The sequence below is a fragment of the Lepeophtheirus salmonis genome, chromosome 1 (assembly GCF_016086655.4).
Source record: "Lepeophtheirus salmonis chromosome 1, UVic_Lsal_1.4, whole genome shotgun sequence".
Taxonomy (NCBI): Eukaryota; Metazoa; Arthropoda; class Copepoda; order Siphonostomatoida; family Caligidae; genus Lepeophtheirus; species Lepeophtheirus salmonis.
In genome coordinates this window covers 43,385,343-43,407,785 of record NC_052131.2, presented here as the reverse complement: position 1 = coordinate 43,407,785, position 22,443 = coordinate 43,385,343, and the positions used below count along the sequence as shown (strand labels likewise).

At 33.3% G+C, this 22,443-nt stretch overlaps 3 protein-coding genes and 1 long non-coding RNA gene across 4 annotated transcripts; 2 read left to right on the top strand and 2 right to left on the bottom strand.

Annotated features, from left to right (window-relative positions):
- Positions 1 to 873: 873 nt before the first annotated feature.
- Positions 874 to 3,569, bottom strand: LOC139907213 (uncharacterized). The gene is made up of 3 exons (XR_011783668.1): positions 1,513 to 3,569; positions 1,342 to 1,431; positions 874 to 1,259 (listed from the first exon to the last, which is right to left on the bottom strand). It is a non-coding gene; the product is annotated as an uncharacterized lncRNA (long non-coding RNA).
- A 7,969-nt stretch (positions 3,570 to 11,538) lies between these two features.
- Positions 11,539 to 15,450, top strand: PolrMT (mitochondrial RNA polymerase). Its single transcript, XM_040725747.2, has 3 exons — positions 11,539 to 11,983; positions 12,047 to 13,227; positions 13,292 to 15,450. The coding sequence occupies exons 1-3, from the start codon at positions 11,767 to 11,769 to the stop codon at positions 15,377 to 15,379; spliced, it is 3,486 nt and encodes a 1,161-aa protein (XP_040581681.1). The 5' UTR covers positions 11,539 to 11,766; the 3' UTR covers positions 15,380 to 15,450.
- A 142-nt stretch (positions 15,451 to 15,592) lies between these two features.
- Positions 15,593 to 17,705, top strand: LOC121130059 (uncharacterized). Its single transcript, XM_040725758.2, has 3 exons — positions 15,593 to 16,040; positions 16,096 to 16,427; positions 16,489 to 17,705. The coding sequence occupies exons 1-3, from the start codon at positions 15,746 to 15,748 to the stop codon at positions 17,011 to 17,013; spliced, it is 1,152 nt and encodes a 383-aa protein (XP_040581692.1). The 5' UTR covers positions 15,593 to 15,745; the 3' UTR covers positions 17,014 to 17,705.
- On the bottom strand, positions 17,098 to 17,562 carry LOC121130067 (histone deacetylase 6). Its single transcript, XM_040725770.2, has one exon. The coding sequence runs from the start codon at positions 17,560 to 17,562 to the stop codon at positions 17,098 to 17,100; it is 465 nt and encodes a 154-aa protein (XP_040581704.1).
- Positions 17,706 to 22,443: the final 4,738 nt, after the last annotated feature.

The following is a 22,443-nucleotide window of genomic DNA, read 5'->3' as shown; positions in this document are numbered from 1 at the left end:
GCTAGAACTTTTCAATTTGATGTATCGTACCTACTGCTCGGCAAGAAAGGCAGATTTCGACAAAACGCACAAACAATTATAGTCCATGACGTCACTATTGCTAGAATTTTCAATTTGATGTATCGTACCGACTGCACGTTAAGAAAAACGGATTTTGACAAAACACGAAACCACTCATACACTATGACGTTTGTATATTGGAGAGCGTGGGGGAAGTCAAACCTTGATATTTGAAATTTTTAAAAAAAATTCCTAAAAATTGAATTTTGTTAATTAAAACCGAGCCCCCTCTTAAATATAATCTTTTTTTTTTAATAAAATCAAATTTGTACGATGGTATTTCTATATTTCTAATTTTTACTTTTACTTTAAGTCAATTATCAGATTGACTTAACCCATAAAATCAATTTCGGGAATTTATAAAAAAAAAAAAGTCACCGGGTGCTCCGAGCAGGATATAAAAAGAGTACAATTAGTCACCCTAAACTAAATAAGTAATTTGATAGTTAAAATGATCAGAGAAATAATCACAGTGGGGACCAGCATGACTAGCTTTTTTTTATCCACACTCAGCCTCCAATGTTAAAAGAGAAATGAAAAACTTTTTAAAAAAATGATAGGTAACATTTTGTATTTTTCCTATTCCCTACTGTTAAATAGATATTTAGCTATTATATAAGTTGAATTAATATCCTGATCCCTGACTAAGTATGAAATGAGACGAAATCTAAACGAAGGCCCTTAATTGATATAAATTAATATATAAAAATCAAAATCCCATATAAATTCTTTTTTGAGTTCACAATAGGTAAAGTCAGCTCCATTGAATGATACAAGGGTCAACTTATGAAAATTAATGAAAACACCTATAAGGAAAATATAATACATTTTTATTTGTTTCAAATATTTTTTTCAATAGTAGTATAAATCGACCCTATTAGTAATTAGTCATCATCCATTGACTCCAACAGTCCCCCCTCCCCCACCCAATAACAAAACCGCACTCATGATTAAAATGGCTAATAAGGTAATGAAGTAATACGTAATAAGACTGTAACTCGTACAATCTACTTAGTTATAAGTTATTTTACTAGTGACAAATTTTACAGAAATTGCAACTTCCAGACAATATACGTATGTATGCATTGTTCATTATTGACTTCAAGTTAAGCCCTCTCATTGACCAATCCTCCTATTTTATTACTCCAATATAACAAAAATAAATGGAAGTAGCACTTAATAGTGCACAAAACCTCCTCCTGAAATGTAATTGAGTTATTTATCTCAATTAGTTCTAAAGTTATGGTGGATTATGCATTTTTAATTAACGTTTTGTGTTACCTTGAACATAACCTCTCGAAATTTAAAGGCCCATTGCCATATCTTCGTTACAAGTTTGATCAAAATCGATTTGTAACTTTTGCTGTTGTCCTGGTGATAAACAGAAGCAAAACATAACCTCCGTTCAACTTCGTTGGCTGAGGTAATTAATATCAAACACATAATATGTACCTTGAGATGCAGGATGGATTCCGAACAGAAATTGCCATTGATATATGAGCTAGTGCAGAGGTGTCTACCTTTCAAACTTCATTGCTTTAACTAACGAGCTTGATCCTTTATTGAAGGAATTAGAGTCGTATGTGAAGGTAGTGCTGTCATTGTGGTACCATATGCCTCCTAATGATATGGAAGTATCACTTTTAAATAGCCTTTATTAATGAATCCCTGACATTTAATTCAGTTCATAGTTCATATGAGTACGTTATAGTATCACGTATTCTGTGTATTTGTAGAGGAGTGAATACAATGACCTCATACACAAAGGCAAAGTCGTCTTGTATTGTTATTGGGTAATAAAGATATTTTTAAAGTCTAAATGGGCATTTTTGTTTTGTCTTGCTTTATTCTGTTTGAGATGTGGCATTAAGGTATGTATGTAAGTTAGAACAAATTAGTTAAAAGTGGGATCACAATAATAGATAAACTACCACAAAAACAACAAGAATTAATAGCCTCCCTTGAATATGAATCTCATTATTTTATTTTACAATATGCGTCATTCATTAAACATACATAATAATAACTATTGCAGGTCTTTCAAATCTCATGCAATTGATTTTGAGAGATTCAAATTATATTTAACGCCCTTATATTAAACAAATAAAAAACCGAAAATTAGCCTGATCACCCAGGCAATTTGAAGAATGTTTGAGAGCATCTTAGCTCTCATGACGTTGCATTCAATTACCTGCGAGCGGCTATGAGATGAACTGCATTAAAACGTGTTATCGAAGTCTTCCTTGGTCTTATAAACCTTTTTTGAAGGCTGCAACTGTATCTTGGGTGTCGTTATAAAAACTAAATTAATTTTCCTTAAATAAATGGTTTAATTTAAGCCTGAGATATGGTGATTTTGTTCTACCAGAACACTAATAAGACGATTATAATAGTATTGGATGTTTTATCATTTAGATACATCTTTTGTTTCATTGCTCTAGTTTTACCAGTTTTTTTAGTAATTTATATTTAAAAAGTTTGGAAAAAATTTAAAAATGATTTACTTCGTGCTAGGGTTCGATAGGTCTAAAAACTAAAAAGACCGCAGTCTCATCAGTCCGATTCTAATAAAATTATACGTTCCTAGGACGATCCTTATTTTATGGTAAGTATATGAGGTGAAATGACCTAGTTACGAACTCTGTTCTTTCAGTTGTTCAACATAACCTCTTTCAAGAGACAAGATACCTTAAGTTTAAAATAGAAGGTGTGTGGTTTTGACAGATATATTTACTTATATATTATTATTTATTATTTTCTTCGTTTTTATATGATTCAATCCTAGAAATATGACGTAAATCTTTAGTATATAATTAGAAAAGAAATAGCAGATCGAATGGTTGAATGATGATTACTTGATTAATAGTATTAATATTATAGTAGACAGTATTGTGTACGTGCCATTTTACTTTTTTAACCAATATTATGAATTAATTTTGTGCATCCTTCGCCAAAGAGATGACTCCTAATTTTAACGGATAAAATGTTCGATCTAAACTTTACTTTTGGTAATTTTTTTGTAATTGACTTGTAGAAAATGTTAAAGGTAATATTTGGATCACTCTCTGATTTAAACACTTACTCTACGCAAGTTTTTTTTTCAATCAAAAGCATTTTTATTTCAGTTCAAATTTTTGTCTTGGTGGACGATATATTAATTGTAGGTCGTGACTTCACATACATTTTTAACCATAAAATACACATCTCCCTACATGAGGTTAAGTGATTGAGCCTTGGTTCACTTCAGATATTAGTAGAACTCATCGTATATCAATTAGGAATTATGATTGGACTGATGTGTGTCTTCCACCATGCGTTTTCCTTTTTTCCTTTGTCGATGAAGCGTGACGTCACAGCCGATATACGATTAAATTCATCGATTGAATTAAACCTATAATTATAAAATGATTGATCTAAATAATGAAAACTTAAAAGCTTTTCAGTTTTAAACAAATTTAACAGCGTTTTAGATACAACTTCTAAAAATGTTGAATTTGATAGTTACAGATTTATGTTCCGATATGAAGAGCCAAATTCCTTCTGTGAAGATATTAAATGATATTTTAAGTAAATATATTAAAATAATGCTAAGACATATGGGTTTACTAAACTAAAGACATTCAATATTATACATAGAAAAAACTGATTAGAATGCCAAATATATATAATTTGAAATAATATAACAACCTCTTTATCAAAAGTGAACTCATGAGAACACCTCTCAAACGTATTCATCCAAACATTTCCAAAGACGAGAAAGAATCCTTGAAAGAAATAGTTAGACTCCAAAAGAACCTACAATTGATCATTAAAGTGTCAGATATATGTGGAGGTGTTTTTCTTGCCGATTTTCATAACTATTTGGAACCTTGCAATCTCCCATCCAAAACAGCCAATGGCAATCCATACTACAAAGAAGTTACGGAGAAGGCATTCAAAAATGCCAAGAAAGAAATCAAATAAGTTCTAAATGATGGGATATTAAATGGTTTTATTGATAAAACCATGAATTTTCATGTATGAACCCCGACAAAAAGAAAGCTGCTCGATTTTATGATATATTTAAAATTCACAAAGACCATAAAATAGGGAATCTTCTACCAGGACGTACCATCATATCCAGCGATGAGTCCATCATTGAGAAGATAATCCAGTTTGTGGATTTTCATTCGAAACCCCTCGTAAAATCTCAAGAAACCTACATCCAGGATACTCCAGACTTCTTGAGCTCCATCAACGAGATCAGCCAAAAGTGAAACTCTTCCCACAAACGCGACATCTATCTCAATTGATGCTGTTGGTTTATATAGAAATATTCCCATTAATAAGGGAATCGACACATTGAAAGAAGCTCTTAAAACTCGAACCAACAAATCAATTCCAACATCGTTTTTGATATCATTGTTGAAACTTGTTCTCTGTCTGAAAATATCTGAATTTGATTCGAAGCTCTTCATCCAGTTGTGGGACACCACAATGGGAACCACGTTTGCCAATATTTTCATGGGCAAAATAGATATCATTATCAAACAGATGGTAGCACAATCTTTGAATCAAAATATTTTTGATCCTCTCTATTTTCTGCATAGACTTACTCAAAAATTGCTTGTAACAACTTAATTCAGTTCATCCCACAATAAAATTAATGGAATCATACAAGTTTGTGACAAAATCTACCCAGTTTTTAGACACCAGGGCTTACATAAGAGGCATGAAAATCCATACGGATTTGTACCAAAAGAAAAAAAACACGATCGAATTATCTATCTTTCCCCCTCGTCATCACATCCATCCCCTTGTGTCGTAATATTCCCTAGAGTCTGTATTTAAGAATCTTTAGAATTTGAAGCAATGAAAATGAGCAAGAAAATCATTTTCAAGAACTTGAAGAAATGCTTATAACACGTAATCATCGATAAAGAGGTATTGATGCTTCCATTGAGAAAAAAAAGCTAATGGAAGGAATGAAGCACTCAAGAAAACCTAATGATCGCCATGTGTTTGCCATAACTCATTATCTGCAGGTCCAGCAAATGTCATACGTGAATGAAATCATCATTGGAGAGCATTAATACTAGATCCAAGAATGGAAAGAATGGTTCCAAAGCCAACTATGATTGCCTACATGCAAAAAGAAAACATCAGGGATCTACTTTCTCGTGCAAAAGTTTTTCCAGAGACTCCAAGTAGGTCATCACGTAGTGTCAATGAAGTGGGTTTGAAAAAGTGCTTAGAAAACGGATATAGAACCTGCTCATATGTATGTTCCACCAGGCTTGGTTATCAAATCATCGGCGTCAGGTGTTACACAGAAGCTGTCTCACGTGATTACATGCAATTTCACAAATTTGGTGTGTGCGATCGGTTGTACGAAATGTTCAAAGCAATGTGTTGGCCAAACCAAAGAAAGATTAAAAGATCGGATATGTGATCACATTATTTTTTTTCGTCTTCTTTGTTTCAAACAAAGGGCACCATTGGGAATATAGATCAACGTGTTCATGCAAGAAAATACAAAAAAAAATTATAAAACAATGTAATGGATACCAAGCAATTTAATGACAGGAGAAAAGTGGGATATGCAATTTTTACTATACTGCAGCTTAGTTCGAAAACTTCAAGGGCTCGCCGCCCCCCCCCCCAGGAACACCTACGATTAGGCTAATATTTTGCAAATATTTTTTTTTTCACTAAGTCACACATTAAAGAGAATAGACAAGAAAATCAAAGAACATAAGGGCGTTTCATGCGTTGAAATGCAGTTATTAAATGGCTGAAGCCTAAAATATGGACAAGTGATATGGACTAGTTTTATCCTCTCACAAGGAAAGCATCCCTCTACCCCCAAAGTCTTGCATTAATGTCTCTAACAATAAATAATAATACTAAAAACAGAGCCCACCTGACTGGAGAGGTTAACACTTTAGACAAACTAGAACCACTGTGGGTATATCAGAGATGAACTCAGAGGAAGAATTAAAAACCTTCTGAAAAAAATCAGCAATGCAATTGAAAACCAATCAGAGGCCTCTCCAAAAAAAGTTCACCCATAAAATAAAAAACTAAAATCCCACTGGGCCTGACAATTCAAGACCGACTAGACCCCAGTCTTATGGGTGCAACTTGGCTCAAATATAATGTTGGAAAAATAAGTCCGACCCGAAAGTCGGGTTAGGCTCGGGGTCACCTTTATTTTTTCTTCGCAAAAAATTATGCCACCTCTCAATAAACTGCTCACTTAGCATGTGGCTATATTGTCTATGCCACGGATAATCCTTTCGAGTAAATAAGGTAAGTCAGAAAAAATATGTCGGTTCAGCTATTTTTTTAAAGGAGGGAGGCTATTAAAAATAAGTTGGATGTTGCCTTGAATAAAAGTACTGCCTCTATTTTGAGCCTATTAATAAAAACAATTTGAAGAAAATGAACACCATTTTATAAAAAATAAGTGTATCATTTTAGGACGCCTGGGATTGCCTGTTTTGATTTTAGTAGCCTACGCCCTTGAGGCTCATTTTTATGTATTATGAAACAAAAAGACCTTTATATATTAATGAGTATTTTTTTAGGTTGGACTTTTTATACTAGATAAATATTAAATGTTAAATAAAAATTCAAAAATGAACGATTGAACAGGGGAAAAATGACCGAATAAACGGCGAACGGAAAGTTTTTAAAAAATGAACGATTGAACAGAAAAAGAGTGAACGGGTACAACCTCATAAATATGGAATGGAAAAACACGTATTTACATCACTATCTTTATGTATCAACAAAATATTTAAATATCATTGTACCGACACCCCTGAATTAATCCATAAATAAATATAAAAATACAACATTAGTAACTTGATTATAATTGACAAATTAAAACCAAATTATGTTTATAAAAATTTCTATAACGCTTTAAGTTTTTTTCCTGATTCATTAGTTTTTTTATAAAGATGTTAGTATCTACAGTAATAATTTTTTGAAAATAAACCAAACATTTTAAAATGAATTAAATATTATAAAAATTTGCAGAGTATTATTTTTTCGATACTATATTATAATGTTGTTTTGTAATATTTTATTTAAACTGAAGTTATAAATTATTATTAATTGTGCAGGATAGCCAAATTTTCTTCATAGAAATAATAAAGTGGGCAATATATTACCAAAAAATTGAATTGCTGTTCTTTTGAAAATTGAGCATAAGTATAGAATAACTTATTACTTTGTGTATTTGTCAAAAATAATAAATTATGAAATAGACATGATTTATCAAGGGAGAAGAGGGAATCGGCAGCTGACAACAAAAACACATAGGGTATTTTTGTTTAAGTGAGGTGCTAGATATATGAATGAGTGGAAATTTTAAAAGTGAACGAAACCTCAGAAGCTCAACTTTTTCTATTAATAATTAGTAGGCTTGTTGATCGGAGATTTTTCTGATGGGCGATCAATTGCTATATGGCGATATTATATAACTGATTGCAGTATTGCAATGTTACATGTTACAACATGAGGAAACATAGAAAAACTGTAATTTATTATATTCAATCATTTATTTTTATTTTAATTACAGTTTGTCAGCATAAAGTTAATACTTATAACGGTATTTTTCTATTTATGTACATGGTTTGGAAGGAAAACGTGAACTGTTAATAAATGCTAATTATGTAGCTGAAATAGAGAGGTTTTGTGATTTTTGCATATTCCGAATCTCCTTTCCTTTTTGATAAGTAAACAATAATAAACATGTCTCAGTCCTGAATACTCAAATGCCATAACTTCTTAACTAATTACGAAGGACTTCAAGTTGAGTAAAGGAAGATCTTAAATTATATGCGGAAGATACATTTATGCTATAATATATGCATGAGGGTGAAACTGTACAGGGCGTAACTTCCGGTCACGCTCAAATTGTACTTAAAGGGGCAAAATTCACCGTCACAATTTTAGAATGAGAAAATTAATTAACTATATTTCTAAGAATTTATTGGGACCAAATTAAGGGCAGGGCGAAACTTCCCAGGGCAGAACTTCCCTGGTGAAACTGCCTTTGCCGTAGCATCCTAAAAACCCAATATGAGGTACATTCAAAGGATTAATTAGAATCATTTGTTGATTGAAATGAACTATAATTTGTCGGAAAATATATTTCATATTCACTTTTGAGAAAAATTATTTTAGCTTCGTTTTGGGTTAACGTGCTACGTGCTATTTTTTTAAATATTTAATGAATAAGAATGGGCATTTTTTACTTGAATTGCATCAGAATTAGCATGGAGATTTTTTTTTAAATCATCCCATCACTATTATTAACCTTGAATTGAGCAATCATAGATATTTCCCACCGGAGTTAAATTGTGCTTTTTAATCCATTTTCCCCTATATAACATAAATCTTGTGGCCACAGTCGAGAGCAAGAATGCGTTAAACCTGTTCAGCGAGGTTTAAAAGAAGAAGAACCATTATTATATCTTTGGTCTCCTCCAGAACTTGTAGAATTAGAGCAACCAGTCGACGAAATTCACAGACGAAGTGAGGGAAAATTTCTCCCACCTCTTCATCACTCCTACCGACACTAGGTGGAACAGTGTTTTTGATAGGGTCAAAAGGGTGAATGAACTCAGAGAATCGTACTGGATTCAACAATCTGCTAGCTGGATCTAATCGACTGAGACATAGTGTTCATAGAGGAGTGGCTGCGTGTTATGCTGCACCTAGCCACCGCCCTTGAAGTGCTCCAGGGAGACAAGAGCATATTTTTGGGGCACTTGTTTCCTACCATCACGTATTTAAAGGCATACCTAGATAAGGAGAAGGACAACGTCGACAAATGCAGCCCCTGGTCGACGCCTTAGTAGACGGGGTTGACAAACACTTCGGAACGGAACCTACTTTGAAATGTGGGAGATGCTAGTCTCCTCAGCTTATCTCCCTCAATTCAAAGTAGCCTTTCTTAATGAGGAGACTCAAGAAAAGGCTAAACAGTTCCTTCTATAGGAGACCACCTTATTTGAGGATCAGCTATCCACCTAGCTGTCTCAGGATGTGCAGAAAGATACTAATTTATTCACCAAACGTCCCAAAAAGATGGATACGGCCAAATAGGAAGTGGAAAGATACCTGGCATGACGACTGAAGGTTTGGAAATGATATTTGCCTACCAGAAGATCAAAAAAGGTATTTCAAATATACAATGCTCACCAGTCGTACCAGCAGCGAGCATTTGTTCTCCAAGACCAAACTGATCCTCAGGAGGAATAGACAGAGGCTGATGAACGACACTTTTGAGAAGCATCTTCTGTTAATGTCAAATAAAGACCTATTAATATCATAGTGTAATATTGTAGATAAATATATATGAAAAAGGTGTAAAAATCGTAAAAAGGTACATATACATATATAGGTTTAAAAAGTTGATATTTGAGTATGATCTCAATTAAATTGATCAAATTGCTGATCGCAAATGGTACTGATCGTTATATCGCAGTGAATTTCTGATCGCTCACAAGCCTAATAATTAGTACGAAGGACAAATATGTAAACTTTTTAGTAGTACTTCATAAATACATAGAATGATGATAATTAAATATTTAGTAGTATTTGAATTTTTAAACAATAACTGAACTACAAGTTAAAAAATGGAATATTTTGGAATCAAAAAATAATATAAATACAACTGACTATAAGTATCCGTATAAATCTTCTAAATTCACAATATACTAAATTTTATAACAGTATTTTTTATTAAAAAATATAAATGCCATCTACATACGTAATTCCATCTAGTAAAATTGGAAAAGTTGCTAGAAAAGATGTTTAAGAGCATAAAGAAGCTTCTTTTCATCTATTTCTTAGCAAAAATCTCCATTTCTAGAAAAACAGAAATGTATCGCACCTCGAAATTGGATGCTTATTAAGTCTATTATCAAACTTATCTTAATTTTGGTATAGATAGCAATACACTCAAATATAGAATCGGTTTGTTCTAAAAAAACTAAACTTACTAGAAATAACTAAATTAAACATTCAAGAGACATAATAACTGCAATGAGTTTGTATTTAATTTAGATTTTGAAAACAACTTATTTACTTTTGAAAAATCATTTCAAAATTATATTTTACTAAATAAATTTTAAAAGACCTTACTTATCAATTTTTTGTAATAATTATAGATGGAAAATTAGCTGATAGTAAAAAGAAACTTATTTGTTCCCTCCATTTCAAAGACGAAGATTTTCGCATAGAATATATATGTTTGAACTTAATGAATACTGTTTGCTAAAGGAATATAAAATTCCTTCATTAAATCTTTAGATTTACTTACATGATTGAGAAAAACACCAAAACAACATCAAATGTTCTTGTGCTGAAGCACGAAGGAAGAAGACAATAAATGAACGTGATCAAATGTCTGATTTTTTTGTTTTGGACCAAGATAATGTTTCATCTTTATCTGAATTGAAGGAAAGTTAGATTTGAATTGCGTTCCAAAAGGAATTCAAGTTATTTGGGTGGAATTGAAAATAAATTTTTTATTAAATTTTACACTTATACTGATAACTCTTTCTCGAAAACCTCAACGTGTTTGATCATTTATAAAGATATTCTAGATATAATCATATATGTTGACGTAAGTAAATTAGGCAATCCCGTGCACTAATGATCCTGAAATATATCCAGTTACATAGATTATATACGATGATTCGGTGAAAGATCTTTAGGAATTTATGTATAGGCACAGAAGTCACTAACACAGATCTTGATTTGAAGAAGTACCGGCACAATGAGTGATCCTTCGGTTAAAGGAGATGAGATTCACCGAGTGAAGCACTTATTTAAGGGATCTTGCCTAAACCCTTAACGGACAAATGTTTAATATTAGATACATAAGTTTTTAACAGAATATATAGGTATTGGTATATTATATTCATCAAGGAGGGATATAATAATTATTATTATATCCCTCCTTGTTTAATTTTAAGGTCAGAGGTGCATCCAAATTAATGAAGGATCAGCTTGGTGTTTTCATCTTCCTCTCATTAAAGTCTTTCTCTAAGGAGGAGGATATCCTCCACCACTATAAATAAGTAAATACATTTGCTGTCTCGGAGTAAAATTTGACATCTTGAATCCCATAAGACAACAATGAAGTAGATGCATAAATCAGTTCAGGAACTGATTCCTTTACTTTTTACGAGTCATATACATGTAATTAATAGCATTATTACAAGTCCTAAGTGTTATCACAACAGTAATAATAAAGATAATACAATATGTGAATATCCTTTGAATAACCAAGGACTAAGTAGTCCTTGGAATAACTAACTGAAAAATTGAGCTTCAGAAGTTGCGTACCAAGTGGGCATCCATATAGTATAGTAATTGATGTATTATTATTTATTAGTTATCACAAACGAAAATTTCATTATAAAGAGGTTGGGCGGTTTAAGGGATAGAAACTCTGTTCTATTCTTAAATATGTTTATTGTTATTATTATCATTATGTGAGTACGACCAAAATAAAAATAAATAAAATGTACGTACGTATGTTTATTTTTTTAACATTAATAATGATTGAGCAGTAAATCAATCACATGTTTTAAACATGTACCAATCAAGCTCTTAATTTGATGTTAATAATTTGTAATGGTGCAACTGTAAGAAATAAAAATTGATTCAAGTACTTTAATTTAATAATAAAGTAATGGAGACATGAGGATGTTTCGACTTATTGGGACTTCACGGAAACTTGCATCGATCCGTGCATTAGGATCAAGGCCCCAATCTCAACGTGTTTACAAGGTTAATAAAGCTAAGAAATTGGATTTGAATGAGATTCGAAGTAATCAATCCAGGATTTTGAGCTATCATCAAAAGGGTAATTTAGCCGAGGCCGGAGTTTTACTTTCTCCTCTGAGCAAGGATAGTAGTGAGTCTATTGATTAATCATGATGTGTCAGTGTATAATGTTTTATGTTTGTATGTATTCAAGGTACATCTGAAAGCAATAGCAAACGGAAGTGTTTAAAGGATAGCCCCTCTTTAACTTCAACGCTGTGTGCCTATGTGGATTGTATGCTCCAAGTGGGTGAGCTGTATCTCGTTTCTAAAGCAATTCAACTTGCTTCCTTTTCCTTATCCTTCATACCACTCCCTGTTCTCTTGAATTTCCTAAGAGCCCTTGCTACTCAGGGACAGCATCCCAATGAATTCATAAAAATTTGGAACAAGTATGAAACGCAGGAAAAGCTGTGTCGTCCAAATAATTGGTATGAACCAAGAGCTTTTATGAGTTTTGCTATTTGCGTTGGGAAATTTGAAAACTTTCCATACAAACATGTAGAAAAACCGCCACATCCTCAGTTTATGAACTATGTCATAAATGAGTCCCTATATCTTAATTCCGAGAATCGTGCACATTTTTTAAAGGGAATTCAACAACTTGAATGGTTACCTTCTTCGAGCTCTTCAAACTTGGAGCAACCCCGCTATCAAGTCAAAATACTTTCAGATCTTATGTTTACTCGTGTAAAAGACTCACAAATTACTTCTCAACTGAGTGGGTACATCAAGTCAGACCTCATGAACTCATATAAGATTCAGTTAGAAACGGAGAAGAAGGGATTCACGATTATTGATTCTATTCTTCATGCTACTGAAGAAGTGGATACTCTCAAAGCTGTTGAATTAGTCAGAGAAGAGCTTTGCAATGAGTGGAAAACTAAAATTAAAGCGTCGCTCAAAACTCGTCTAAGTCGCCTCAAATCTACTGAATTGGGGGCTAAAAAATTAAATAGTATGTCTGGCTATCCCTTTTTGAGTGTTTTGCCTTTAGATACATTGGCTGATGTAGCTGTTGAGGAAGCTACGCGGTTATTGACTCAGTCAGAAACTTATTGTCCTTCTGTATATTTTATTCAAACAGATTTAGGTAAAAAAGTGTTTCGAAGGTTGGAAGTGGCGTCCAATCTTGATCCGGATTTTATAAAGTCTTTTGAATCTACGTATTCTTCATACTGTGATTGGTACCTGAATCCTGAAGCTAGTGAATGGTGGTGTCATCGTGAAGCCCTTCTTGGGATATCAAAAACAGAGACATATAGACATCCTGAACGCCCAGTTCAAGGTTGGACTCATGCTATACATATTTTTGTGGGAAAGGAATTGTTGAAGGTACATATCTATTAGGTCAATTGATTTAATCAATTTGTTTATTTTGAAATATCGCAATTTTCAGGCTATTATGGACAATGTTTTAGTGAGGTTAGACCACGGATTTTACATTCATTTTGGGTCGAAAGGGCAAAAAATAAAATTTACAGCAAAAAACTATCCCATTTTTAAAAATTCACTTGAAAAGGAGGAACATCCTATTCCTCCACTATGTCCTGGATTGTACAAGATATATCGTCAAAGAAAATTCTCTCAAGTTGAAGAAATTAAACCTCATCCAATATTGGCAAAGCTCTTTAACTATGCCAAACTCTCTTCACTTAAGTTTAATACAAATGAACTACCTATGATTGCTCCTCCTTTACCCTGGATATCATCCTCCAGAGGAGGGTATTTACTCACTAATTCAGAGTTTATTAGAACTGGTGAGATGGCAGATGACTCAAAAAATAAAGAAATAAGTATATATGATATATCTGAAGAATCTCAACAAAATGTCAAACCAGTAATGGACTCTATAAATATTCTTGGATCAACACCTTGGAAGGTCAATACTAAATTACTTGATTTAGCTATAGAGTTATTCAACTCCAAAAAAGAAGAGCATATTCTTTTAATTAGGAAATTAGATATTCCAAGACACCCTGATAATCTCTGTGCTCCCGAATTAGACCCTCACGTTCTGCAAAAGGTTCAAGCCAATACATCTCTCTCAGTGAAAGAACTTGAACTTTATAAAAGTTTTTCAATCAACAAGCAGGTGTTTTTGCGAATTAAAAATGAGAATTACTCACTCTGGTGTGATTGTTTATATCGTTTGTCGCTTGCAAATCATTTTCGAAATAATATTCTTTACTTCCCCCATAATTTGGACTTTCGCGGACGAGTTTATCCTATTCCTCCACATTTTAATCACATGGGTGGAGATCTTCCTCGTTCCTTACTTGTCTTCGCCAAGGGTCGTCCCTTAGGGCACGATGGTTTGAAATGGTTAAAACTACAGGCTGTTAATATGACTGGTTTAAAAAAGCGTTGCTCTGTCCATGAGAGATTACAGTATGCTGATGAAATCCTTCCGGATATCTTGGACTCAGCTGTTAATCCTCTCACTGGGAAGAAATGGTGGATTGAGTCAGAAGATCCATGGCAAACTCTCTCTGTTTGTAATGAAATAAAAGCAGCTCTAGACTCAGGAGATCCTAAAAACTATACTACTCATATACCTATTCATCAAGATGGATCATGCAACGGTCTTCAACATTATGCTGCCATCGGGCGGGACGTTTTGGGAGCTGGTAGTGTTAACTTAATACCAAATGAGCTTCCGCAGGATGTCTATTCAGAAATAGCTACACTGGTCGAAAAGAAACGAGCTTCCGATTCAAACAGTCGTGATATTGCCCGGATCCTTGAAGGGTATGTCAAACGCAAGGTTATAAAACAAACTGTAATGACTACCGTGTACGGAGTTACGGCATATGGGGCTAGACTTCAAATTGCTCGTCAATTAAAAGACATTGAGGATTTTCCTTCTGAATATGTTGAGGAAGCATCAAAATACCTTGCCGTTAAGACTTTTGACTCATTAAATGAGCTTTTTACTGCGTCACAGGAAATTCAACTATGGCTCACAGAATCAGCAACGGTCATTTCAAAAATCTTTGGAGCTAATGTAGAATGGGAAACTCCTTTAGGTTTAAAAGTAATACAACCTTATCGAAAAGCTCTCAAAGGAGGTAACAAATCAAATAACCTTTGGGGATCCTCTACAGCAAAACGGGATACTGTGAACTCTGCCAAGCAACGAAATGGGTTTCCTCCCAATTATATTCATTCTCTTGATTCTTCTCATATGATGCTTACTTCTCTTCATTTGTGGAATAGCGGAGTTACTTTTGCTAGTGTTCATGACTGCTACTGGACGCATCCAATCACTGTTTATAAAATGAATGAGTCCTGTCGTGAACAGTTTATCAATTTACATTCTCAACCCCTTCTTGAAAATCTTTCAGACTCTTTTAAAAATCGTTATATGAATAGTTCTACAAATAAAGTAGATACTGCTAAGGCCGTACTCCTATTTAAAAACATACCCTCCAAAGGATCATTAGATCTTAATGTTGTGAGAAATTCTGTATTTTTCTTTAGTTAATGTCATGTAGTGAAGTGTCAATATATTTGTATTATATGCATTGATTATTGGATAAAAAAATGTCGATAAAATGGATTTATATTTTTAGGGATAGAGCGATGAATTAATATTCACAATTAAAATATACCTAGGTATATGATTAAAAAAAATAATATCATGATGATTTCATATGTAACTTTATGTTCAGGATCTCGTCCACAAGAAAAATTTAGAAACAAGGTCACATAGTCTCATTTACTTCAAGCTTTCTTATAGACATAGATAATTAGGAATTCTGAGATATCTATTAATTATTCAATCAAGTGGAAATCATTTTAGTTTTAGTTTAGTCATTGCTGTGTTCCAATAGTATACATATTCATTTGAATGGGAAATTCGAAGAAACTCATGTTGAAGAAGCGAAATAAAAAGGGGAAATATCTCTGCAGCAAAACAGTGGATGTAGCAATAGCATCCGTATGTATTGTAATTTTATTCTATCACATTTTGGTATGCCTTGAGAAATACCTTAGTAAACGAACGAGGGTCATATCCGAATTAAAACCCTCTCATTTGGAGGTTTTGCCGTCTTATACCTTTTGCCCGGGATTCACAAATTTTTCATATAAGGATAGCGTTTTTGAGGCTTATAACACAAGCAGATTAAGGTTCGTGTATAATGGTAAGGTTCAAGAGTGCATCCTTTGTAGTCATAATCTTGATTGTTACTCTTATAGGAGATTTTTTTAACAATGGAACAGACCCTATAAGAGTCTATAGGGAGGCAACACATGAGCTAAGCGAATTGATCTCCAATATAACAATTGAATGTCTTGCAACTCCATCATCGAATGGTCAAATTTTCATCTACATTTCCAACAAAAAAAATTCCGATTTCTTAACATGGAAAACGATTTACACACAAAACCTAGGAAGATGTTATGAGATGAGAATTAACTCATCAAAGATTCATTCTCCCATTATATCAGTAACTATTAACGGAAAGGCAAGTTTTTATGTATATCTACATTTCCCTGGCCAATTTGGGTACATCAATTCAGCTTCAAAGGTAGGTCATTATCGAAATAAGATAGGGAATATAAAAATACAGGGTAATTTATTTCCCCAAGATTCCAATCAATTTAAGCGATAAGGTATTTGTTGATATTTCCTACCAAGTGAATAACAACAAAATAGCGCTTGAAGATTGTAACATGGATTCAAACTACAATTTCAATGCCTGTTTGGATCGAAAGATACATCAAAAACTCATGAAGAAATTTCAATGCTCGGTCCCTTTTGTAAGAGACACTGATGTTATTTGCATATCAAAAAACAAATCATTTCAAAAAAACCTCATGCAGCTTTACAATCGATATTACAAATTGAAACAAATAGTTCTTTGTGGACCTCCCTGCTCCACCTTGGATATATTTAGTGGAATGCCGCACAGATCTGTCCATAAGGATCCACATCAAAGCTACATGAAGTTATATATGAAGACAACTATACGTGTAAAAACGTCTATTATTGATTACTCTGCAGATACAATGCTTGGAGAAATTGGAGGGAGTACGGGACTTCTCTTAGGAATATCCTTGATGAAAAGTGGAATTAAAATCAAGAGATGGATTATGGGAAATGAGGATGAGTAGGAATGAACGTTCTCATGTATTTGTATTATGAAATATTTAAATTGATGTATTATGAATCAAATATAACAACATGTACTCAAGAGGTTAAGAAAATTCTAATGTTGGGGGAACGTCTGGGTATTTGGGTTTTATCATTTCTTCATTAAATTTGTAGCGATGAACCCTATTCTTAAAGGAATAGAGTATTTCATTATCCACATATGAGTCACACACGTAGCACCAAACGCTCAGATCAGAAAAACTCAATGTTAAAGGATGCTCTTTTTCAAGTCCATGGAAAAGTGCATGTTCTTGTACGTATCGACCACAATACACGGCCTCACAATAAAGGCAATACCAGTTCTCTCCAACGTTTTCACAATCAGAACAAGGAGTGTCCGTATTAATGACAGTGTCCTTAAGCCTGGGGGACTTTGGGATATTCTTTAAATGTGGACACCAAGGCAGTGGTACGACGAGAGAGGCACCTTGGTTTTCTTGAAGGGCTAAGATATCATTGAGGGTCGTAGGTTTGATATTCCCAGAACTAGATCCAGGTTGACTCTCCATTGATTATATTAATTAATTATTATCAATTATATTGAACGAAAATTTTACTTTGTTAAAATGTGTTTATATTGACTAATAATTAATTAAATAGCGTATTTAAATTTTCGTAATTCTTTTTAAAATTTACTTGATTATTTACAATTTTGTCAGAAAAAAGTAACAACAATGAAATTTATCTTGGCGTTGTCACATAACCTCTAACTTGAGTAGAAAAGATGGATACTATTTCTGATTTAATAGATCAAAATAAAACGAGTCCTATAATTTACAATGGTAATTTTAAAAATACCCTCGAAACTATTTTCTAACTTCCTTGTTCTTAAATTTTATATTCATTGAAGACAATTTAGATACCTATTGTTCTAGCGTATTTTGTAAGACGCAGTTGTTGGTTTATCTACGGACTCAGGTTTAGGATTCATAGATTTAGTTACTTCAGCTTGAGCATAATTGCTTGATAATTGAAGCAGCAAAATTGAACTGACTTCAACTATCGCCATTTTTGAACCAAAATAATCTTTACCGAAAAAAATTATTGATAGAAGAGAGCCTGGAAAACTATCATCATCAAATTACACTGATTTGAAAGTATTGGGTGGGGGGAGAGGTAGAGCTTCGGCATATGTAGTCAATGCAAAGGCTGAATTTATATTAACTTCTCTTTCATGAGAATCTGATTCACTATTTATTGACCTTAGAAGAAGTTTTTTTTATATCACTTGACACTAAAGGCACGATATTTCTTAAAAGATAACCATTATTTCCTTTATATAACTTTGTCTTTTCCGATTTAAATTTTTCGGGGATATACAATGTTAAGTCTTGAAATGATATTTCACTCTTAAATAAACTAAGAGAAATTGTTTCTTTAATGTCTGACTATACTTCCACAATTCCCGGAGTCCCAGATTTAAAGGTAAATACGTAAAATTTCTTTAGACCTATTATTGACCGGAAAAACTTATTAATAAAGGTTCTCCAATCATACAACTCTATTGCACGAGATCCATTTATTGTTGACGGTATAACAGAAAAATAATGAGAGGCTCCATCGACAATAACGACCAGATCTTCCATGTATTCTACATTTTTTATACATATGACTTAGGTATTATTTCAAAGCTATGTCTTTCTGAAAACTCCGAGTGGCCTTCTATATGAAAATGTTCGGATAATTCATTAAAATATCCACACATCACCATATATGCCAAGAACCCTAGCACAGAATGGTTTCTCATTTGATCATTCAATTATCAAATTGCATTTTAATATGAGGAACTTTCGGATTGTTTGAAAATTCGTGAAAAAGGAGGGATATTATAGAATTTGTGCCTTTTTTTTTGCATACTTTCTAAGATTGGTATACGAATAAAAAACCATTAATGTGATTCCGACCATGAAAAATACAAAAATATTTTCCTCCTCAATCTCGTCATACATATAAATATGAGATGTTTGCGAACCTTCGTTTCCAATTGCAAAAAGATTGAAAAGGGAATTAGACTGGTTTTTGTCACTTTGTAAACAATAATAAATATGGGTTCTGAAAAGTTCCTTTCAGTTAGCATATGGTAAAAGTGCTCTTTGATATCTTTTTTGATGTTCAAAGTCAAATCATGCAATGGATTTCTACACTAGAGATTCCTTAATTTAAAAATCTATTTGATCAGGATTATTGTGACAGATCTAAGTAAAGTTTCTTCTTCGTCCCAAAATATCAATCTGAGGACACGAAACCTACCAACGGATTTTAAAAGTTATATTAGTAAAAAAAAATTACACCCTTGCTTAATGTGTGATTGGATATATTTTTTGTTCACTATTTCCTTGTTCCAAAGATCTGGAAAGTGATATGAACTTAAATCATTAGGAGATACAACTTTTCCAGGTATGGGAACTCCATATCTCTGCATTAAATTCTCCAAGAATAACCTAATTCCTTCTCTTCCCTCATATATGTATATCCTCGTTATAAGGATTTTTGGCAGGCTTTCCAATAGACTGATGTACTCTTTAAGTAAACCCATTTCTCAAAGATTGATAAATAATTACCAACCTGTACTAAAATTTAAGGATATTGAATATTTTAATTTTTAACCTCAACAAATGTTATTTGGCTCTTAAACGTTTCTAGGGCCGAGCCTCCCATTCTTGATTATGAACCAGGGACGTCCGCATGATTATATTTGGAGGGGGGCTTGGTTAAAAAAAAAATCCATAGTTATTCACAAAAAATTTAAAAAGTCAAATTTCGAATAATAAATTTCTTGAAAAAATTTCAAAAATCCATAGCTACACAGAGAGAATAAAATTTCTTGGAAAAAAATTGTATGTATTAAATTTTTTACTCCACTACATAATTTGACAGAATAACGAAACCCAATTTCCAATAAAAGACAAAAAATCCTTAATTTGAAGAGGAGCGCAGACCCTCCATGCCCAATCCTTGCAAACACACCTGTGACCACCTTTGCAACCCCAATAGGAAGTCAAATGGATCATATAATTAAAAAAAGTTGGTTATATTCTAGAAGTCAAATAAAAAAACCCAGTAAATTGGCGTGGGGATTTGAGCCCATTAAGTGGGCGCTGGTATATTGCACAACTTGTGTGTAGAAAAAGTAAACAGAGTCTCAAATAAGGGTTTCTTTTGCCAATTACAATGATTTGGGTGTGGATTATGAACCTACTCCGGGCCATATTGACAAATTTTTTTACTACTATAAGCTTCTATTTTTCAAACGTTATTTTTTACTAAGAAAATATAAATAAACTAGAAAGAGTGTTTCCAATGCAGAGGAAACTCCGACAAAGACGAAATTCAGACGAAGATGAAACTATGACAAAAATCATGACGATGACAAGACCCAATAAAAGATAACTATGACGAAACAATGACGACGTCTGACGAAGATAATATTATGACGCAGACGAAACTATGACAAAGACGAAAGCGGACGTAGACGAGACGAACCTGAAAATAGATGACGAAGTGAACACTGGAGGAGACTCGGAGGAACACCACTATCGAATTATTTAATTCAAGAAGAGCACAGTCAACGAAGTCTACAGCCGCTGGAAGTAGGAGGGACATATAAGAGAAAATCCCACATGTACTGGAGTGATAAAAAACGAAACGGTCCGTGAAGACATCTCCTGGAGGTCTGATTAATGTTCTTGCCAAATAGTGCCAGTTAAACCGTGCAGCAGTCTCTAGGCCATAAACACTGACCTGAGGATGAAGCCATACCGCTTCTACAAAAGACATATCCTTTAAGACAAAATGAAGGCGACCCGGTCTACCCATGGAAGGAAATTGAAGAACGATTTAAGTCCCATAGTAACCGATATTATTTTATTCGAATGATAAAAAATGGACTATCGACAGATCTTGCAACCTCCAGAACGACAGATGGTTAGCCACAAAGAGAGATAATGCCTCCCACGTCTTTAAAACCAAGTTTCCGGCCAACATCATGCCCCTTAGAGTCATAGAGAGCAACGACGGTGTCATATCTTCCATCTTCTTTGAGCCAAAGGAGAGAGTGGATGCCGACAGGTACTGTGAACTTCTGTCTGACCAAGTGATACCTGGGATGAAAGCTGATACCAATGGTGTCGAGTTCCTGTTTCAACGAGAAAAAATGGTAGGAGAAAAAAAAAGGATAAGAGTCTAAGTGGAAAAAATGCCAAAATTCTTTTAAACTGATATAATTCGGTTCCTATAAGCAATATATTAAGATAAAAGAAAAATAAACAAACACGACCGCGGTTCGAACGGAAGAAGAGCTAATCACTTAATTCTCCTGTTACTCATGAGTCATGGATCGACGAACTATCATTAGAATAATATTAGACAAGAGCAGGGATTTTCTCTCCTTTATGATCCAGGATGTGTCAGAAGAACAGGCGCTTGGCTGTGGCGTGACAAACCACTGTGAGGATTTGGAGAGGTAGTTGGAGAAGTAGTCAAAGTTCGAGTTGTTGGGGAGTGGTGTGAAAACTGTAAAGCTCAGTACAGTTGGAGCAATCAGAAATTACAATAGAACGATGGTCTTCTTCTCCTCAAAAACATTATTTCTTGTCCAAATTGAACGAAACAGGCTGCAATACGTAATTACCTAAAGGACTCAAATCCTCGAGTTGTATATCTCGGACTGTCGAATTCATTCTTCAAATGTATAAAGCCAAGTTATGAGAACTGTAATGTATTCGTGTCTCCTTCCCTCTGATTCGCTTATTTCTTGTATGTAAATATATTTGTAAAGTACTGTCTTTACCTCTTTATAAGTATAAATAGTTATGTATATACCAGAGTAGTGCTTTCTATTCATAAGAATATAATTGTTCCTATTAAACAATTCTTGTATTCCTCCACGTCCTTTCCTTCTCCTCATTTTTTCCGTTCGTCATGGATCCCTCCTTTGATTAAATACTGGTACCTCGGCAACCTTCGTCAAGACACAACAAGTGACTTTTAGGATCTTTCAACGAATTTTTATGTGTTATTTTTCTAGCATGATACAATGACATTTGAATATGTAACTATGATTGTAATAAATAATAATGGTCTTCAGTGATATTTATCATCAAATACGAATATTACAATTCTATATATTCATTCATTTCAATTTAGAATGAAAAACCGGCTCCAAATTGTAAAATAAATATTAATGTAAATTCCTTTGTCAATGTTTCAATACATATTTAATGACGAGAGAAACAACTCTAAAAAAATATATTCTACACTAATGTAGTTATCTACATAATTTGGTTAATTTTGGTACGTATGGTTAAAGTCAATTTAACGAAGGTTTCAGCCCTTCAAGATTTCAGGTGCCTAGTATCTTACTCTTAATTGTATTGTATTTAAAAGTTTGG

Coding starts and splice junctions, on each gene's coding strand:
- PolrMT (XM_040725747.2), top strand. CDS start 11,767: ATGAGGATGTTTCGACTTATTGGGACTTCACGGAAACTTGCATCGATC. Junction 11,984..12,046: donor TCCTCTGAGCAAGGATAGTA/GTGAGTCTATTG, acceptor TATGTATTCAAG/GTACATCTGAAAGCAATAGC. Junction 13,228..13,291: donor TGGGAAAGGAATTGTTGAAG/GTACATATCTAT, acceptor CGCAATTTTCAG/GCTATTATGGACAATGTTTT.
- LOC121130059 (XM_040725758.2), top strand. CDS start 15,746: ATGGGAAATTCGAAGAAACTCATGTTGAAGAAGCGAAATAAAAAGGGG. Junction 16,041..16,095: donor ATTAAGGTTCGTGTATAATG/GTAAGGTTCAAG, acceptor TTACTCTTATAG/GAGATTTTTTTAACAATGGA. Junction 16,428..16,488: donor ACATCAATTCAGCTTCAAAG/GTAGGTCATTAT, acceptor TATTTCCCCAAG/ATTCCAATCAATTTAAGCGA.
- LOC121130067 (XM_040725770.2), bottom strand. CDS start 17,562: ATGGAGAGTCAACCTGGATCTAGTTCTGGGAATATCAAACCTACGACC.